The 20024-nt window shown below is 36.6% G+C and overlaps 1 protein-coding gene across 1 annotated transcript in view; it reads left to right on the top strand.

Moving 5' to 3' along the window:
• Positions 1-20024, top strand: part of LOC138042895 (transportin-3-like) — a 33795-nt gene that overhangs the window by 1993 nt on the left and 11778 nt on the right. The window contains exons 3-15 of the mRNA XM_068888946.1: positions 5312-5353; positions 5655-5723; positions 6024-6097; positions 8907-8970; positions 9809-9901; positions 10962-11009; positions 11260-11355; positions 12279-12353; positions 13685-13785; positions 15542-15617; positions 16593-16655; positions 17892-18038; positions 19775-19882. Of these exons, the coding sequence (XP_068745047.1) occupies positions 5312-5353; positions 5655-5723; positions 6024-6097; positions 8907-8970; positions 9809-9901; positions 10962-11009; positions 11260-11355; positions 12279-12353; positions 13685-13785; positions 15542-15617; positions 16593-16655; positions 17892-18038; positions 19775-19882 (1056 nt within the window). The remainder of the gene's footprint in view (positions 1-5311; positions 5354-5654; positions 5724-6023; positions 6098-8906; positions 8971-9808; positions 9902-10961; positions 11010-11259; positions 11356-12278; positions 12354-13684; positions 13786-15541; positions 15618-16592; positions 16656-17891; positions 18039-19774; positions 19883-20024) is intronic.

Here is a 20024-nt window from a genome sequence, read left to right as displayed (position 1 = left end):
TACTAGACTACCTTTCAAGAAATCCCGTTTTCTCCGGAAATTTCTCGCTTGGGAAGACCAAAATAGGCTTACCATTTGACATTCCAACCGAAATTTCCGGATTTTGTGGTAAATGGTGAACAACCCATAACTCGGATACCTTTCAGGTATTCCGAGTAATTGTTGGTTTATCGATCGATATCCCTCGATGTACTGGTGTGAGAAAAAACTTTGAACATTTCAATGCATCTGGAAGCGCAAAAGCAAAGCACAGATGATTTCAACGATCGCATTTTTTATGGACTCTTAACAGCAGTCCTCAAAGGGTGTAGCGACCTGCAGTCATGATGATGTGAGTTGTTGACAGATGTAAAACAGGATTGTCTTTCAAACACTCTTTATTTTATGCTCATGACTCGTTTTTTATTCTAAATATTTATTTTTATCCTCAGTCTGCATTTTATCCCTGGTCTGCAGTCTGCAGTCTGCATTTTATCCTCAGTCTGTATTTTACCCCCGGTCTGCAGTCTGCAGTCTGCAGTCTGCATTTTACACTGACCGAATTCTAACTTTTGATGCAACAGGTCACAAGTGTTGTTTTCTGCTGGCCGAGGCACGAAAGAAGCGGAAAATGAAAATGAGATTTCCCACTTTTCTTGTTGCCATTCGCCATTGCCTGACCTCCCGCCCACCCACCCTTCTAGTTTTTTGGAGTTTTTTCCTGGAAGATAGTTTTTCCATTTCCTGTTTGTTGTGGGGAGATTTATTTGTATTCAGTCTTTGAGTTACTGCAGTTTTCAAATTATTTTTCCTGAGTAGTTTGTTCGCCCTGTTATGAATGTACTCTTTCAAATTTGTTCTTTCATTGAGGTAATCTGTGATTAATAAAGTTCAGGCTGCATGGTTTGGCTTGGCATGGCTACCAGTTGTGTGTGAGAACAAACATTTTACAGTATACATTTATATCTAGGGGAATCTTTGTTTACATGTACATTTTTTACCTTATTAGCATACAGTGTAAGGTTACAACAAGTTGCAAAAATAGTGGAGACACTTCACCTTCTTGGGGCATTATTAATTTCCCTATTATCTCTCACACTGCAGCCCCCCTCCCCCCCTTATCAGTGTTGCTAGCAAGACAAAAAATTGTTGGGAACGTAAGCAGTCAACATTGAAAGGGGGAGAGGGGAGAGGAAGTGGGAAAGGTTTTAAGTCTAGATACGCAGAGTATTGGAAGTTAGCAAATGTGCTTTTTAATGAAAGTGTCTCAACAATTTTGCAACTTGTTGTCTGAGTTGGTTGTCACTGTATTGGCGTATGGTCACTTTGTTTATTGGAACGAGAAGGCGTCTATCGTTTGCGTTTAATATGGTGTTTCCAAAAAAAGGGTTTAATTCTCTGATCTGCTGTGAATGGAAAATGACCAGCGATAGACTGGATTTTGGCGGGGTTTCGGTATGACGTAATTTGAAGGCATTTCAGTGCTTTCTGTGAGTCAAGTTGAAAATACACATAATTTGGTACACGAAAAGGTGTGATTTCCATCCTTTCGCTTTTTAAAGTACGCTAGAAATATCCTGGAACCGATGTCGAAATAATTCGCCTTAAACACCTATATTTCGGTCGACACATGACATCTAAAGCACGCGCAACATGTACGAAATTAGCTGTTGTTTATCAATGAGAAACAGACAATTAACCTCTCCTTTAACTGCGATCGCATGCCATTTGATGGGAACATGCACTTTCCGAAAAATCAATTCTTAGCAAACATTGTTATACAAAGAGACATTTTCATAGAAGTCCATTCGTAACATTACCTATTGCTTTCGGGCTAGTCTGCTGCCAGAGAAGGGATCGGTAACGCTTACTAGCAAGTCTTCTAAGTGACGTGTCCGGTACAGGCTCATTCCATGTTCTTTGGAATGACTGCCTGAGCACAATGATCAAAAGAAAGCACCTGAAATCTTGTGTTAAATTCTTTGAGAGATTTGTTTTACAATGAGATACAAAAGTGAACAAATTTGTACCGGCTACACATTATGACATTTATATGAAACGGTCTACACGGTCTACCACAACTTTTCACTGAGAAAATAATATGATATCATATTTCTTGCTTTTGTGATGGTAGACCGTGCTTGGATGGTAGACCGTTGGTAAATGGAATAGACGATATGTACAGGATTTCTAACTGTGTGAGCTTTATTACGAATCACCTGGTAATGTATTGGATTGATTAGAAAAGAAAGTACTAGTTGAATTGTGCTGTTTCCTCGAAGATACGATTTTCAACTGTAACGCCACCATCCCGGTTGACGTCACCAAGAAACACAATAAATGGTATTGTGTTACATAATACGAGCCATTTGTAACTTTCGGAGCATCAGATCTGCAGTGTAAAAATACTTTGTTCGCTTTAGTATTTGGTACGGAGTCTTCTGTTAGCGATGATAAGTCAAAACACTCGAAAATCGATGCTACCGTATGTCAATAATCAATATCCTTTCGTGTTTGGTACAATGTGCTTTGCACTTCGCTTGCAAACTTCTGAAATGTTTCAGAGTTTATACGATATTTAATGATTGTTTCTTTAGTTCCTGCTTTTCTACGTTGAAACGTTTTCCTATAGGATTCAAATCCGGACTGGCAAAATTATTGCAATCAATCAGACAACAAGTTGCAAAAATAGTGGAGACACCTTACCTTCTTGGGGTGTTATTAATTTCCCAATTATCTCTCACACTGCAGCCCCCCTCCCACCTTATCAGTGTTGCTAGCAAGACAAAAAATTGTTGGGAACTTAAGCGGTCAACATTGAAAGGGGAGAGGGGAGAGGAAGTGGGAAAGGTTTAAATTCTAGATACGCCGAGTATTGGAAGTTAGAAAATGTGCTTTTTAATGAAAGTGTCTCAACAATTTTGCAACTTGTTGTAGCATTTTCTAACCAGTTAGCTGAGAATAAAGTCCTGCAAATTGAAATTACATTGCACCACGATATACCAGATACAGTAATCTCTGAGCAATGATACTTTTGAAAATTCGAAATTTTATAAAGAATGAACATTGGGAATTTCATCGATTTCTTGATGGAACAGGTTCTTTTACCTTTTGAAGTAAATTTGTAACAAAGTACACCTGTACAGTGTAGTATGATGCTATCTGTATGTGGAGAAGCTCGTGTGTTAATGAGGAGAATTGTAAATGATGCTAGCAAGTATTCCTGCATACAGTGTAGCAGCTTGACCAGTAAAACCTAAGGCTGTGCTCTAACGCAGCCCAGACTAACATTTGGTTTCGGGCGAGTGAGAAAAATTACCCAGTCGCCCGGCCGGGCACTCTGGCTTATTGTATTTCTAGCAGATAAGGTGGCTAAAAATTTTTAAATTGTTGGTGGTTACAGTTTATGAAACCTCTCAAAAAATGTTTTTTCTTCGTTCTCAAAGAAATAATTATAGCATTAAATTTGGAACGTGGAGTTTGGCAATTCTTGGTTATAGTTTTAAAAAAGAGTTGTTACTTCTGCTGTGGCAGGGAACCGCAGTTCATGCAAATTTAAAATTTGTACAATTTTTCATGGCTGTGCCTGCTTGGCTAAAATACATTTAGGTTATGTTTGTTTTCCCCCTGTATATGAAATGACGAAATAAAAAAAGGGAAAGAGATCATGTTATTTGTTGTTGTTTTAGAAACAGAGCAATCCTGCATTGTCTTTGGTTCCTGACAGATCATTGCGTGCCCTAAACAAATAACGCTGTGACTGGCGCTTCGACCGAATCCACAAAAAGCTCATTTCACTAAACATTTTACTGATAATATAAGAAAAAAATACTTTAGTTCTGTCCTGTAGCGATGATTTTCGTCCAAATCAAGATGACTTGCTAAAAAAAAAATTGATACCTTTTGAGTCGCAGTGGTTTAATTGTTTAACGGGAGTTTTCACAAAAGCTCCACGTGAATCAAGCGGCATTGATTCACGTTTTGAAAATTCATTTTCAACCCAACTAACCAATAAAACGTTTACCTGTATTAGACCCAAATGTTTTTACATAAACCTGCTGCAATCTTTACTTTTTCACTTTTAAACCTGAAAACATTGGTGGCATTGCCACTTTTCTCGTCTTTCTCAAGTATGGCATGAAAAATTTGAAGACTTGCAAGTTTTTCTTGCACTAGCGAGTTTGACGATCACCAGAGCAGTAGCAGCAATGTTTTGTTGAGAGAGAGATGGATGAAGATTTTGCTGTGTTGCTGATCTCAGATAATTAATTAAATAAATAATTAATTAATTCAGGCTACCAATTTGGAGGGCTGGGCACCCCAGCTGAAATGCTTGGGAGCCCGAAGGGCTCCCTGAAATTTTCCTTAGAACACAGCCTTGCTCAAGGAATCAATATTAGGGATTGCAGGTCGTGGACTGTTTTACTGGAGTGTTTAGAAGTAAGAAAACCTGACATACACAGCCTAGTCAAAATGTGCTGGCAGGCGGCGATCTTGCTGCTAACAACGCAATATCTGCTGCCAGCAAAAGTTCATTGATAACAAATTACTGTAATGTGAACAGCAGGGTTATTGGGGCCTAGTATAGCCTTCAACATTACATGGGCATGTGAATGGACAGCAGTCACAGCTCTTGCAGTTTCAAACAAGTTGTTGTTTGATTAAACAAGTTCTTGGAGACGATTCGACCGCTTCTCTGTTATGTTGACTTGGAAACCTATTCAATGTATTTCTAAGGACTTGAAGAGTTTGATTAAAACTGTTGATTCCATAAGGACTTTCTCAGTAAAGGTACTAGTGGAAAAAACTGGCATTTAAGGGGAAAAGCTCTTGAGTAGTGCTATCTGGAAGCTGAAAAAGAGGGACTGAGTTTATCTCCTGTGCCAGATACAAGCATTTGAAGCCAAGCTTTCAAAATATTTTTGGGGAGCATTCCCTGCACTCCTCTACTGGGCAAGGGCCAAATGCTTACTACTCAAGCCATCTTGCCTACTACTCAAAACCATTTTTGACTGGGCTACATGTACATACACTGTAAGATTTTGGCTGACTTAACTTCGCACTCCAAGCCTGCTGAAATTATTGGTCAAGCATTGATGACACTAGAATAAGTGTTCTCAAACTGCATAAAATTAATTATTCCTGTGAAATTACATTTGTAGAATGCAAATTATGTAGAAGTGGCCAGAGAAATATTTAATTTCTTTTTGATTCAATTCAAATATTTATGTTTGCAATAATCATCTTACTTTTGATATAAATTTGTTGTTTTTCGACAACATGGTAAAATTAACAGTTGCATTCTGTTCTTGTACATGAATGTACACTGCAGGTTCAATATTACTTCCATGAACTTCAACAATCCCAATACCAGGTAGGGCAATGTGTTTATGTAGTCTCTGAAATTAACATGTTTTAAAGTGATTGCCAAGTGCTAGAGATCAAAGAACAAAATAAAGAAAATAATTGGGAGATGCGAACTTGTACATGTGATATCTAATTGAACTCTAAGTTCAAGTACGTGTAGTTGATAACTCATTTATTGATTGAATGGATTTCATACATATTATTAATTTTTATAATTATTGTAGTGTACTTTAGAAGCACACTACAACATGCAGTTATCGTGCACTGGTGTCACATTTACCTGTACTTTTATGACAATTCTTTGGCAGTCACTGAAAGACTCCCTGCTGAATCATCTTTCTGCCCTTCATGGTGCCTCCCATGCAATAGTCACACAGGTATGCAAACCCGTACTTACATTTATGAACATTGAAATAGTTCTGTACGATTAATTATTATAAATACACTTTGTGCTTTGTGGCAATCATGATGTTCATGTACGTACATTATCTGTATCATTTCTACTTGCATAAAACTATTGTCTGTAGGTATGACGTCAATTCTACATATATAAAATCTATTGTTTGTAGGTATGACGTAAGAGAAACAGAGCAAGCAAGAATTAGCTGCGTGCTTATAGCCAATCAAAATCGAGCTTGTGACACCAATGTATAATAATAATAATTATTGTTCAACAGTTGTGCCTCGCCCTTGCTGATCTTGCTGTTCAAATGCCACAATGGAAAGATGTAGTTAGTGACTTATCTCAGAGGTACATGTTCTTGGAACCGGTAGTCTAGTAAACTTATCATACTATGTAAACTATACAAAATTAATGTACCATGTACATTTCATGTACTTTAAGCACAAATGCCTTAAACAAAGTACGGTGTACAAGTACTTTTAATCAGCTCTCGAAAACTCATTAGGCAGTAATTATTATCATTATCAATACACACAGACAAAAATAATGACAACTGTCTTCTGTAAAGCATGCCTTTTTGCAGGCCAGCAAGGAAATACTCAGGCTGAAAAAGCATTTTGCCACCCTGATTATGACTGGCTGCAGAGACGCAAAACAACTTTGCTCGGTCAGTGATATCCTATAAAAATACCATTTCAAAGCCAGAGTTGGGGCAAATTTTTGCGGATGAGTTTCTTTTCTCTTTTTTTTTTCTCTCGGTGTTTGCAGAAACTTTCCATACCATAGTTTCATACAACATGTACATCTCTGTTAAACATTTTTTTCTTATTACATGTAAATGAATTTGCACAATTTGGCCTTGTGTATTGATAATAATGATAATCACATCATGTTGACGTTTGTTGGGCATACATGTATACCGTTGTGTCCCGAAAGAATGAACATTGGGAATTTATCAATTTCTTGATGGAACAGGTTCTTTTACCTTTTGAAGTAAATTTGTAACAAAGTACACCTGTACAGTGTAGTATGATGCTATCTGTATGTGAGCAAGCTTGTGTGTTAATCAGGAGAATTGTAAACGATGCTAGCAAGTATTCCTGCATACAGTGTAGCAGCTTGACCAGTAAAATCCAAGGCTGTGCTCTAATAGCGCCCAGTCGCCTGAGGCGACTAACATTTGGTTTCGGGCGCGTGAGAAAAATTACTCAGTTGCCCGGCCGGGCTCTCTGGCTTATTGTTTTTCTAGCGGATAAGGCTGCTTGGGCACAAATGATGCTACTCAGGCCACAAATAAACTGTTTACCCTCCAAAAGTCATGTGATTGTCAGTACACTCTATTTATAAGCCCATTGACCTATCCAAAATGGTTGATAATACAGTGTACATCATGTGCAGTAATTAATAAAACCTTGTTAGTATGCAGCGTTTGTATTGGTAATCATGTGATTTCTAGTGCAATTTGAAATAAATAAGCGGAAGTATATTTTTTGAAGACAACCAAATTGCCGGAGAAAAATCATATGATAATCATGTGATAAATTATAATCATTACTTATTGATTATAATATACATGAAAATTCGAGATAGTTAAGCAGAAGAAACACAAAACGTATAACACAATTAGGGAACAATTACGCCATCCAGGGCACACGCTTAATTTGGAAACAATAGATTTGATTGGTTCTGACCAAACCTTATTGTTTATTAGCTAATCATAATCCAGAATTTCAATGTGTAATTTGCACGGGTATTACACTTTTTGCACTGGTGTATTATGTACACTTTTTGCATTGTGTTACACTTGAACTGCCCTGCTGTCAGCCACTCCAAATCGAGTAATCTTTTCATGTATATTATTACATGTACATGTATATCAGATGTAAAGTCACTGCATGTGTTTTCTTGTCTGCTAATGTTAGAACGCCTCTGAACAGTTTGAACATTTGTCCAGACTCCAAGGGATAGGCTTTTTGTGGAATGTTTTTGAAACCATTCAAAAGAACTCGGCTTGGCCTAATGGCTATGCCTTGTGTTTTGAAACCTGACAAAACAATGCTGCTTGTTTTTTAAACAAGTCATTACATCAATTTGTACATTTTCGTAACTGATTATATACAGTATGCCTCACCTCTCATTTTCAATAGTGAAAGGAGTAGTGGAGCGTTACAGGGTTGATGTTGAGGATTTTACCCACAAATACATATAGCTCAACTGAAATGCCTTTATAGAAGGGTTTAAAGAAGTTCCCTTTATTAGAGACTCACCATAAATTTTTGGACAGGTGCATTGTATCATCAATTTTCTTCTTGAGGGTGAGGTGTACCGGTAACTGGATTATTCCTGTGTTGTGGAGGGTAGTGTACATTACAGTACATTTAAAAAGCAATAATTGAGTAAAATTGTGTGGCTTTATACAGAGTGGAATCTGTTAACTTTCACTCCCAGGGGTCAGTTGGTTAAGTCCTTCCTTCCTCCCTTTGTTCTTTTACTTTGAATTCCCAATTTGTATTTTTAATTTAATTAATCTTTTTATTAATTAACATTCAACAGTTACTAACAAATTTTCTTACTTACAACTTCAATACATAAACAATAACCGCCACAATTACACACACTGTTTACTCAAGACTAAATCCTACTACGACATTGAAAAGAAAGGGCTTCATGCAAAACAATAGGTCTTACAGAATGTGCTAAAAGCAGTCTTCAATGTCTAGGAAATATAGGGTGCTTTTAAAGTATGTACTATTAAAAACAGGGGAAAGGAAGCATGCTAGAAATTAAGATAGTTACATCACAAGATACACATAAATTATAGTATACAATACTGTAGGTTCCCATTTTTTGGCATGCTCACTGTTTAATTCAATGTCATACTTTGAATTCAGAAAATGCAGGTATTGCAAAAGACAGGGTAGACTTTGTTTTGTTTTAACAACCCATATATAGTGTTTTGCATTAGAAGGAAATGTAAACTGTAGTTTACAGGTATTTGAAGTGCAAACTTAGAAGTACATTGTATCCGGCCTCATACCCAAGACCGCAGTGTTAGTCATTTACGTGTACTGTACTTACACATGCTGTGTCTGTATTAATTAATTAATTAATTAATTTATTTATTTATTGATTTATTTATTATTTTATTTGTTATTAGACTTGGCACGGCGGTGGAAAGAATACCCATTTTCTTAGAGATTCTGACTGTTCTTCCTGAGGAGGTACTTGTTTGCTGACTGTGCAAGATAATAATAAAGATACATGTGCTAATACACAAGTCGTACATGTTTTATGGTTCATAACAAACCCTACAGCAACTATTATGAATTAGCTAGTAATAATGCAGATAGGAAGCAATGATGGCTGCTGTGGCTGTGGCAATAATACAAGTATTGTTGGTTTATAATGACCAAAAATTATTGTGTTGCACATGCAACTTGCTGTACTCTGCAAAAGAACAAGGTCAAATTATTAAAGGTTTTGACAACAATGCGACTATAAAACAATTATAGTGAATCATTCATTTCAATCTTTCCATTCATATTTATAAAAATAATAGTAAGGATAGTATGCACACTCTCATTGGTCAATAGCTGTGTTTAGACAAGAGTATGTAAACACAGCTGTGACATCCCCCCAAAATTAATTCTGATTGGTTATGTGTTGTCAGATGTGCATTTGATTTGCTGGTACTGTAGGAAATTATATGAGTGTGCATCAAGAAAATACTTAAGTATCACTTAATCTACTGATACAATGTAGAGTGAAGCATTTTACTTACAATGTAGATTATGCAATTTCAGCAAGATCATGCTTACTGTAACTGTTGAAAACTCTGCCTTTTTTTTTTGCATAAGAATTCTAACTCGTTCCTTTAAAAAAGAACACTGCCGAATGCTAACAAAGGTCACTGGGTATTCAGCAGTTACTCCCAGGATCGTGTTGGAAGAATTTTGAAAGATTTGGGGCAGCACAGTGTTAGTTTGAATTGAAGTTTTTCCTGCAGTTGCCATTGCTTATGACTGTACACATTGCTGTTGTGTTGTGGTTTCTCTGTAGGTTGGAAGCCATCATCTTAGAGTTGGTGCCAACAGGAGAGAAGAGGTGGTGACTGAATTACGTGCATCAGCTGACGTAGTTCTCAATCTACTTGTAGGTGCTGCTCTTGTTTAAGGATTCAAGTGGTGCAGCTTAAAAAACATTTCTATACCAGTAATTGTAAAGGCCCCTGCCAAACTCATGTCTCCACTTTTAAAACAGCTTTTCAAACCAGGACATCAAATGACTACAGAGATAAGAATTCCTTTCTGACATTAATTTTGGAAGGTTTTGTTTAGAATGGTTAAAAGTTCATGAAGCTTAATTCAAAGTTTAGTGTCAACTTTAAGGACGCAATTTCACATGATGATGATGATGATGATGATGATGATTCTTCTTCTTCTTCTTATTATTATTGTTATTATTATTATTACACTGAACAGATCTATGTCGAAGACCCAGTATTTAATAATAAATTATTGTCACTCTCAAATTTTTTTTTTCCTTCTACCTGTATTCTTTGCTGTGAGTTACAGTTGTACTGTACACTAGTCTATAATGATGTGACTGGCTTCTGTTGCTGAAGTTACTGTCATGGTCATTTTTAGAAGCAATCATTCTCCTTTTGACCTTGCTGGGTTTTGAATTAGCCAATGTTTGATGTCAGTATGTACAATGTGCAAGTATATAAAAACAATATGAGCGGCAGATCTGTGATACAGATCTGACGCAAATATTGTATAATTAATGACTCATTAAATGCCAGCATTTAAGTGTTGATGTACACTAGTGTACATCAACACTAGGTACATGTATAAAATTTTTCGGTGATTCAAGACATTTTAATCGGGAAAACTGAAACAAAGAAACATTTGTATGTATTAAATGAAGACAAATCTTTATCAGATGTACAGTGTACAGATTATTGATTGATAAAAATATCTATTGTTTTCTTATAATGAATTGTTAATGAATTTTATATTATAAAAAGTGTATGTTATTGGTCAAAATGAAATTTTGTCAATTAGGTTGTATTAATTTTTATAATGAAGACAATTTGTTTGCAGTGATACAGATCAAGTCTTAAATTTAAATACTGTAAAACTAAATTATTACCCCAGTATGTCCATGCATGTTACTTAATCAGTCATTAAGTTTGCTTTATTTTGTACAGACGGCATGTGTGAGCAAATTTCCAAATGATGCAAATGTTAAAGTTAAGGTGAGTGTGTAACTATACAAAAAATTATGTATGCATTATTTATTGATCTAACCCATTATGGATGTACATTCATGTAGAGTGGAGAGGAAACTTGATGACTGTTAACATGTGCATCTAAAACTAAGCAAAAACCTTCATTGTGTAATCTTGGCTTTTCCACTTTAATCCAAGATAAAATTTTCACACTTTAAAAAACCATTAGTCTGTGGACAACTTGAAGTACAATTCTACTATATATTTTTTTCGGTAGGTGTTCCGCTGTGCTGGCAGTTGGGTGACTCTTGGTGCTTTTCCACCTTCTGAGTTTGTTCATAGTGAGCTGCTCCAAACCACATTCAATACTTTAGTAAGTAGTGTTACATTGCAGGATCATCTTCTTCCTATGATTAATTATTAGTTTTTTCGTTGTACTGTACAGTAATGCTATAAATCAAGAGCTCGGGAGTGAGAGTTTTGCCCATAAAAATTGTACAAAGAAGTGCCAAGACAAGACATGTTGTTACTGACAAGGGTTGATTTTGGATTCTTTTCACCCTGTTGTGGTAATTTTTGCATATCCCTTGGGACATTGTTATTTTGAATGCCAATTCTTGCCTTGGGTAGATATTGGAATAATTTGTCTTTTGACAAAAAAAAAATTGCACTATTTTCTGTATTTTTTAAAATTAGAAATTAAAAAAAAAAGGTAAAGGAACCTTTTGGCCAAGTTGGTCATGAGCAAGGTACTGTAATTGCTCTCCCAATAGGAAAGTTGGAATGTTGATATTTTTGTAGGCATTTAGGTGTCAAAAATTAGATGTGCTCAGTAAAGTCAGAAGATATTAAAGGCAATTGAGAGTAAAAATTAGTGAGAATAATTTTGAATGACGTTTCGATGATTCGTTCATCATTTTCAAATTCATAAAAACTAAAAACTAAAAGTCAGATTCTTGTGAGTTCTTTAAATACTAAGAATGTGTATGAAAATCTCGTTGCATGTAATTAAAAACACTGCAATGTGGAACGTACGTGTAGAGGGCAACAATTAGGTACCAAATAGTTTTGCTTTGATTGAGTCAGATTGAGGGTTCAGCTGAGGTTTCTTTTCTTGGATAAAAAGCATTTCGTAAACTAAGCATTCAAATTTCCCATGGCATTTCTTAAGAATGGTAAGTTGTTCCTGAAGATCTTTGTTCTTCTGATTGACATGTGTGAAAAATATGTCTTAATTAATGCTGATTTTAGAGGCTGTTTCAGACTTGCATAACTAAAAGGTGTTTCCTTATTCAGCACCAGGCAGACTCCAGTGACATGATGCATGAAGTAGCTGCAGACTTTGTTTGTAATGCTCTGTACACATCCGAGGTTTGTGTTTAGCATTTGGTACTAGCTGGGTGCTTATATGTACATATGCATTAATTTTAGATTGTTAGAGGGTCATTTTGTACAGCGGGTTAAATGTGAAAAACTGTGACGTCTTTTTTTAAGTGAAAGTGCATTTACAGTAGCTGTCAAGCTATTTCAGAGGTACAGCACATACCGTGCTCACTGTTCTGCCTTTATATCTTAATCCACGATTAAGATTGCAGTTTTTGAATTGATGACTCACAGGAATGATAGCTGCTATGTCGTTTTCTTAAACTACAGCTGTACAGTTTAGTTGTTATTAATCGAGGAGTAACGCTTTCGCGAAAGTTGAATCGAGTATAAATAATTGACAAGGTTTCACTTTGGTGATTTTGCGAGAATTGAGTGTTGAGGATCGAGTTTGATTTCGAGTAAATCAAGTCCTGATCCTCGACTCTTGCGAGGATTGTGTCGAGACTGTCAATTAAACTTACTTTTGCTTGGTACTGTACTTTTACTTTATGCATGATTGTGCATTGTGTTTGGTTGGATACATGTGATTGCATTTCTCAATAATTATCATGGACTTGCATATGGCCCCCAACCATGAAGAGCTTTGATTTCAGAACTGCAGCGCTAGGGTTTTTTCTTGCATTTGCTATGTTTATTATTTGAAATACATGTACCTGTACCTGTACCTTGTAAAAGAGGGTGAGACTGGGATTATTTCCTGGAGAATACATACAGAAAGAGAGAGAGAGAGAGACTATTAATATTGGTGTGTGGGGATTGTACAAGTACATGAATTGTACAGTGTATGGTTACAATGTGAAAGAAACGAGTAAAAATAATTGTCTGGTGTTAGAGTACAACTGGGCCTGGTTGTTCAAAAGCCGATTAACGCTAATCCCAGATCTATTAAAAATTTACCACGGAGTTCATTTCTCTACTCCCAAATGCTGTTTAGCGCAGATATTTGGCAAAACTTTATTATATTACAGTAGAAGAAGTCAATCTTGAAAAACAGAAATAAGCAAAAGAAACTTTTACCAAAAAAGTTGAAAACATGAAACAAAAGTTTGTGCTAATCCTGGATTAAGTTACCGGTAATCGGCTTTCGAACAACCGGGCCTTGTATATTAAGTCTCACACCTACATGTAGGAATTAATAAGTTAAAGGGGATTTAGAGGTTGCTAAGACAAAATAATGATTGAACCAAGTGAAAATGCGCAAATCCAATGCCCTAACTACAAGGCATTTAATCGGCTGTCCCTCTGTTTCAACCTGCTTTGATGAAGTACAGTACTTGACAGTATAATATTGCCGTCTTGTTGGTTTTATGGTGTAGAATCTTGACAAGCAACAGTTGCTGGCTGAAGGTCTGTTCAAGTATGTTATGATGTTGCCACCAGCTTATGAGAAAGCTGTGAACAGCGAGGACTTTGACAGGTAAAGTACACACACATTATCAAATAGCCAGCATTAAAAACTTATTCTGTTTGTTCCAAGCAAATTCATTATTAATATTATTAATTTCACCTCAAAGCACTGTCACATGGGTGCATTATACATGTAGCGCAACAGATACTCATACATGCAAGCTACATGTATGCCACAAGAAGTATAATTATTATGAGACACATTATGGCAGACCATTTCCCCAGTTTAGTTTCAAGGTAGACTAAATTCTCATAAAAATGAAAGCCATGATCACTCATGTATAGGTAAGCAATGAGAATTCTCAAAGGATAGAAAAGAGTGAAAGGTTTCCACCCTTACATGTAGCTGAAGTGGAACTCAAGATAATAATAATTATTATGAATCAGCAGCAGCTGAATGAAAACTTTTCATGCTCCATGGCATGTTCAGCAGCTGGAATAATCAGTTGCCTCCAATTACAAAAGAATGATAAAATTATGCTTCAACTTTCTCAAACATTTTGATCTTTCTTAGTTGAAAACCTTTTCACACAAACAGTCCATTAAAGCAAAGTGAATTTAGTAGCATATTAATTTTCATTCACGCTTTAAGCCGATGGATAAGAAGGCTTGTTGATTTACATGTAAGGAGTAAATGAGTGTTAGTGATTAAATTTGTTTACACCTGAATTTCTTCGTCACTACGTGTATTTTATAAAAGAGATGAAAAAAAATTGCTCCTTGCGCATTGTTGACTCATAAAGCACTTGGGCTTTTTAAAGAACGCTCAAGAAGTGCAAGAAGCTCTCTGGGCACTTCTCTGGTGTTCTTTATGTAATGTAATAAAGCATAGGACGTGCTTTTATTAGTCAACAATGCGCTCAGCCCGTTTTTTATTTCTTTCATACATGTAAAGTCTATTCCCAACAGCCTGAACCTTATGGTAACTGAAACTCAAACTAAATAAATTTTATCTTTCCTCCAGTACATTAACTGCAATTTTGCCTTCCCTAATGTAACTTCAATGTTATGAAAGTGATTATTGGAAGGAAATATTCAATTCTTTTTTAGTTTCTAGAAGTCCAATTGATTTTTTACTATTAAAGTGCAGGTTAGAGATGAAAGAGTGAAGTGATCTTTGCACTTATCTAGTGGACAATTTGAGCAATTGTCTCAAATACATTTATTTCATTTATCGAGTCTTTTCACGGGAACACATGACCCCTAACAAAGTGACCTGCTCACAACTGAGTGGCTTCGTAGCTCAGTTGATAGAGCATACACCTTTTTCCAGAATTGCCGCTGTTCAAATACTCTTTTATTTTTATTCAAATTAGCCCTCAATGCCTTGTTCTTAAGCTTAAAATTCAAAAGAAGATCTTGCCTTGAACAAGGCATCAAGGTCTAATTTGAATGAAAACAAAAGAATCTCTAAATGGTGGTCATTTTGGAAAAAGGCGTATTGCATCATTCATCATCGCAGAGATCATGGGTTCCAATCCAGTTGAAACCGCCTTTAGTTAATATTTCAGTTGTCCATAAGAGACAATTGTTCAAATTGTCCAGATAAGTGCAAGGGTCACTTCACTCTTTTGTCTTCAAATGCATACTGTACATGTATATTTATTTCATTGTTATTATTATGTACGTAATCATTCTGTTCTGTCATTAAGGTCAACTACAGGTGCACAGTAATTCTTCCATGGCAGCCAGCAATGCTGTGTATAAAATTAATACATTGTGGCATACGCATACAACTTAACATGGTTATTGTTTTATATCAACAGAGCCCTTAACTTGTGCAGAATTTTTACTGAGTTGGGAGAATCATATTTACATGTTATTGTTAACTCACCTGGAAAAGTGAGTAAAATAGTTTTTTTTCCTAATAACTGTATCTACAGTGAAAGAAATGTGTATATGAAGTGTGGGTTATAGACGAAAGGTACAAGTGAATGTGTTCCTCACACTTAACTGGACAATTTAAGGACGTTCGCGCGAAAAATTTTCAACATTGATTTTTTTCTGAAACTTTTACCACTGTAAGATGATGAGTTAGTTATGTCAGAAATGTAAAAAAATGGGGGGTCACCGATTTCGTTTTGGAGAGAACATGCCCGGAAAACACCCAAAATGTGACAAAATCAGGCTTCCTTAGCGAATAAGGCCAGTGTCTGTAAACCCAAATGTATTGCAATCACATCTTTGAAGTGAAATCTTTGCTGCCAAATATTATTTAAGTGGACTTATTAAGTGAATTTAGTCAGCTGGTGAGGTTCCTTAAAGATCAAGTTCGCATTTAGCGACCACAATTTCACGCGCCTTGCAGCCGCAAGATGGCAGGATTTGATGTCCCATGAGCAGAAATCTTGAAATTCTTTTAACTTCCCACATTGATTTTTTGTTCATTTTTGGACAACGTGGAGAGAAATGTAAATAGGGTCACCGAACGTCCAAGACCGTTAAATCCAGGCAAAGCTATAGCAATGGCCTTTTGCCCTATCATTTTAGCGCGCGCGCTCGTGTATGACGTGGCGTGTGCATTTGCGTGCGCAGTAGGGATGCGCAGAAACAATTGGCGCGAACGTCTTTAAGCAATTGTCCCTTACAGGATTCAAACCCATCACCTCTGCTATGCCGGTGCCATGCTCTACTAACTGAAGAAGTAATAATTAATTATTATTATTATTATTATTATTATTATTAATTTATTATTATTATTACTATTATTATTATTAAATTTCTTTGAGCTGCCCTGTGGGAAGAGTACACACAATTTCATTACCATGATAATACTTATTGTATTGAATTTCATGTTTGTATTTCTTCATTCTGCAGGATCTTGGAGATTTAAGAACACTCACTATTATCCTAACCTGTGTGAAGCACTATCAGTATGAGGTAACCCAGTGAATGCAAGCCTGCTCAAATGCTGTGTATAATTAGCAATTATTCCACGAGCGTGTGTTGGATCAGTAGACCACTTTCATAAATGGCGACCACATTTTACATTCTTTTGTACTTTTGTTAATTGGATGTACTGCCCTTACTTTGAAACAAAAATTGTTTTGAAATTTGCTCGTCGTAGCGAGGCTAGAAAGGCTTTTTAGCATTAAAACAGAAGAATCTTTTATTTGACTGCCATTATGAAAGAGGTCTATGAGATGATACATGTTAAGAGAGTCAACGAGGCACGTATCACCGAGTTGGCTATACAGTATTCATCTCATATCCAACAAGCGCGAGTGGAATGATGACAATAATTATTGGTTTATTAGAAACGCCTTCTGATATTTGTAATTGTAGAGCACTGTAGAGTTGCAGTATCCAATGATGTGGTTTTTAATGATAAATATTAACTTCAAGCTAAATTAAAGTGAACGAAATGATATATGAAATGAATCATGTACTGAACTGCGGATATGAAATCAAGTAAAGCTATGATCCTCGCAGTTATGGACACAATTGCGTAGAGAAGCCAGAAAAATTCAGGGCTTCAACGGGGTTTGAATCTGTGACCTTGCGATACCTTATCTGAATTCGTGCAGCTCAAACATCAGCGAAATTCGCATACGAGCGCCATACGCACGTGTGACGCATATGAGTATGTTGACATGTGCGTATAAATACGAGTATGACCTTCTCTTATGCCAACCTATCCTTCACTTCTCAAATGACGATTATCGTCAATTCTTAATTTTCTCTAAATAGACTGTTATCGTCAATTTAGGACGCTTAGCGCTTTATAGGGATTATGGGAAATGACTATCTATTTTTAGAGTCCTAACCCCAATGCCTGAACTCGCAGGACTCGAACCTGGGAAGTGCTTTCATCTGTTTCCCGGTGTTTGGAACCCCTGATGAAACACTCGCATTCGTTTTTTACTTATTACATAAAGATGTTCAGTTGATAAAGGGTGAACAAAAAACATCACTACCTATGAGGTCCTCTTTATACACCAGCTTCAAGCTCACGTTAAAGTGCACCATTGCAAATTCAACCTATTTAAGCGAGCATACATTGTGTTAATTAATACCTCATGTTCTTTAATTTAAGCCTCTAAATGCCTGATCTTAATTAACACATGAGATCATGTGCACTGTATATTACTCTAAATTTAATTTTTGTGTTTTCAGGTAGCGGAGGTAACCTTCAATTTTTGGTATCGTTTGTCAGAAGCTTTGTTCAAGACCGAGGATGATGACAAGATAGCTCATTTTAGACCGTATTTTGAAACTCTTATTGAAGCACTGTGTGTTCATTGTCGATTGGAAAGTGATGCCGTAAGTTAACTGAAGTAATTGTGAATTTTCAATTTTACATCATCTGTTTCGTTTCTTTGTTAGGAGATTTCCTTTCTCCTTTGTTGTGATAGTTACTTACAAAATGTTAGCGATTACTTCTGAAAAATGTGGATGTCATGAAACGAAACGGCGGTAGTATGAGGCCCAGGCTGTTTGAAGGCTAATTATTGCTTTATCACATGGCAATGTTAACACTTCGTCGGTACTCAAGTAAACCTCTGGCACTGTTCCCAGTTGTGGGTACATGTACCACCTCCAAATATAGTAAATGAATGAAGGGGTAGTTTCTAAAGAAACTGTGGTGCTGCGTCGGTGGGGAAGTAGTATACAAAAATTTGGTTTAGAATCTCTGTACGGTGGCCAATTTACATTATCAACTCCATTGATAAACCAAATTTTTCCAAATATAGTACTCTGGCATCGATTTGCACACAGGAACTTTGCCTGAACACTTTATCACCTGGGCCCGGTTTTTCGAAAGCCGATTAGCTTAATCCAGGATTAGCGTAAACTTTTGTTTCAAGTTTCTTTTGCTTATTTTTGTTTTTCAAGATTGACTTCTTCTAATTTATAGTTTTGCCGAATATCAGCGTTGAACAGCATTTAGGAGTAGAGAAATTAACTCCTCGGTTAATTTTTAATCTGGGATTAGTGTTAATCGGCTTTTGAACAACTGGGCCCTGTCCTTTACCTTCCCTTTCCCCAAGTGCTGAAAAAGACAGGCCATGTAGGGAGAAAATTTGAGTGAAGTAGAAAAACAAGTGCCAGTCCAAGTGAAGCACATCTTATTTGTTCACGTTGTTACAATGGTGACTTTTTATCTCTGCACCACGAGGAGTCACCTCGCCACCAACTAAATTCTTAATAATTCGCTTTGAAAAGCGTGATGTTAGTTTTAAGTGACGCCTAAATACTAGGATTGTTTGAGTCCCAATTCTTATTTGCCTTGCTATCCCCTACATCGGTTAAATTTTAATTTTCAATTTGTTGAAACAACGCACAAGATCGGACGATGCGCATTTACAAGTAGGCCAGAAACTGAATCATGGCACTTGGCGAATATCACACTGATGTTTCAACGACTCAGAGCCCACTCCTCCAACAGCTTGTGTAATAAGTAGCATATACCTGGGTACTCCCCTGCACCATGTGAGCCCCTTCCGGTTGGTCCGTCTTCATTGTACACTTACGGACAGTAAAGTCATTGATGGTCATTTCCAGTATTCTTGGTTTTTTCCCCCGTGACGAGGCAGCCATGTTGGATGGCGATACAATACCATTTCTTTTCGCATAATTTTCATAATAATTAACAATCAGACCCGTAGTCCGCAAGGGCTACGGGTCAATATCAGCATGGGCTATTGACCCGTGGCCCTTGAGGTCGAAGGTTCTAATTGTTTTAGTATCACCCAACTAGTCGGACAGAAAAGGCCATAATTAAGTTAGCAAGTGTAAGAAGAAATATTTATTTGGGAATAAAACGAAAGAAAGCGTCGCGCTTTTCGCTACTCGAGGACTATTACTAATAGTCCTTTAGTAGCGTAGCCAATTAAAATGCAGGATTTGCATTAGTCCACCAGTTGGGTGATACTAATAAAGTCTCTCCCAGCGGAGAGACAAGTTATTGTTCTTGTCGTTCAACATGGCCACCATGACGTCACATGCAAACCATCAATAATCTTCTCACTCACTATGGAAATTTATATTCTCTACAGCAAGGTATCCCAGATGACTCAGACGAGTTCGGGGAGTTTCGTCTCAGAGTAGCGGATCTCATCAAGGATTGTGTATTCGTAGTAGGGTCAGAAAACTGTTTTAGTCAGGTAGGCCAACACTAACAACGATTATTATACATTGGTGTAACCAGCTCGATTTTGATTGCATGGCTATAAGCACGCAGCTAATTCTTGCTTGCTCTTTTTCTCTTACGTCATACCTACACACAATAAACAATTATTGGATGAG

Source organism: Montipora capricornis, chromosome 3, assembly GCF_036669925.1.
Source record: "Montipora capricornis isolate CH-2021 chromosome 3, ASM3666992v2, whole genome shotgun sequence".
In the NCBI taxonomy this organism is placed as follows: Eukaryota; Metazoa; Cnidaria; class Anthozoa; order Scleractinia; family Acroporidae; genus Montipora; species Montipora capricornis.
This window is presented reverse-complemented; position numbering and strand designations above follow the sequence as displayed.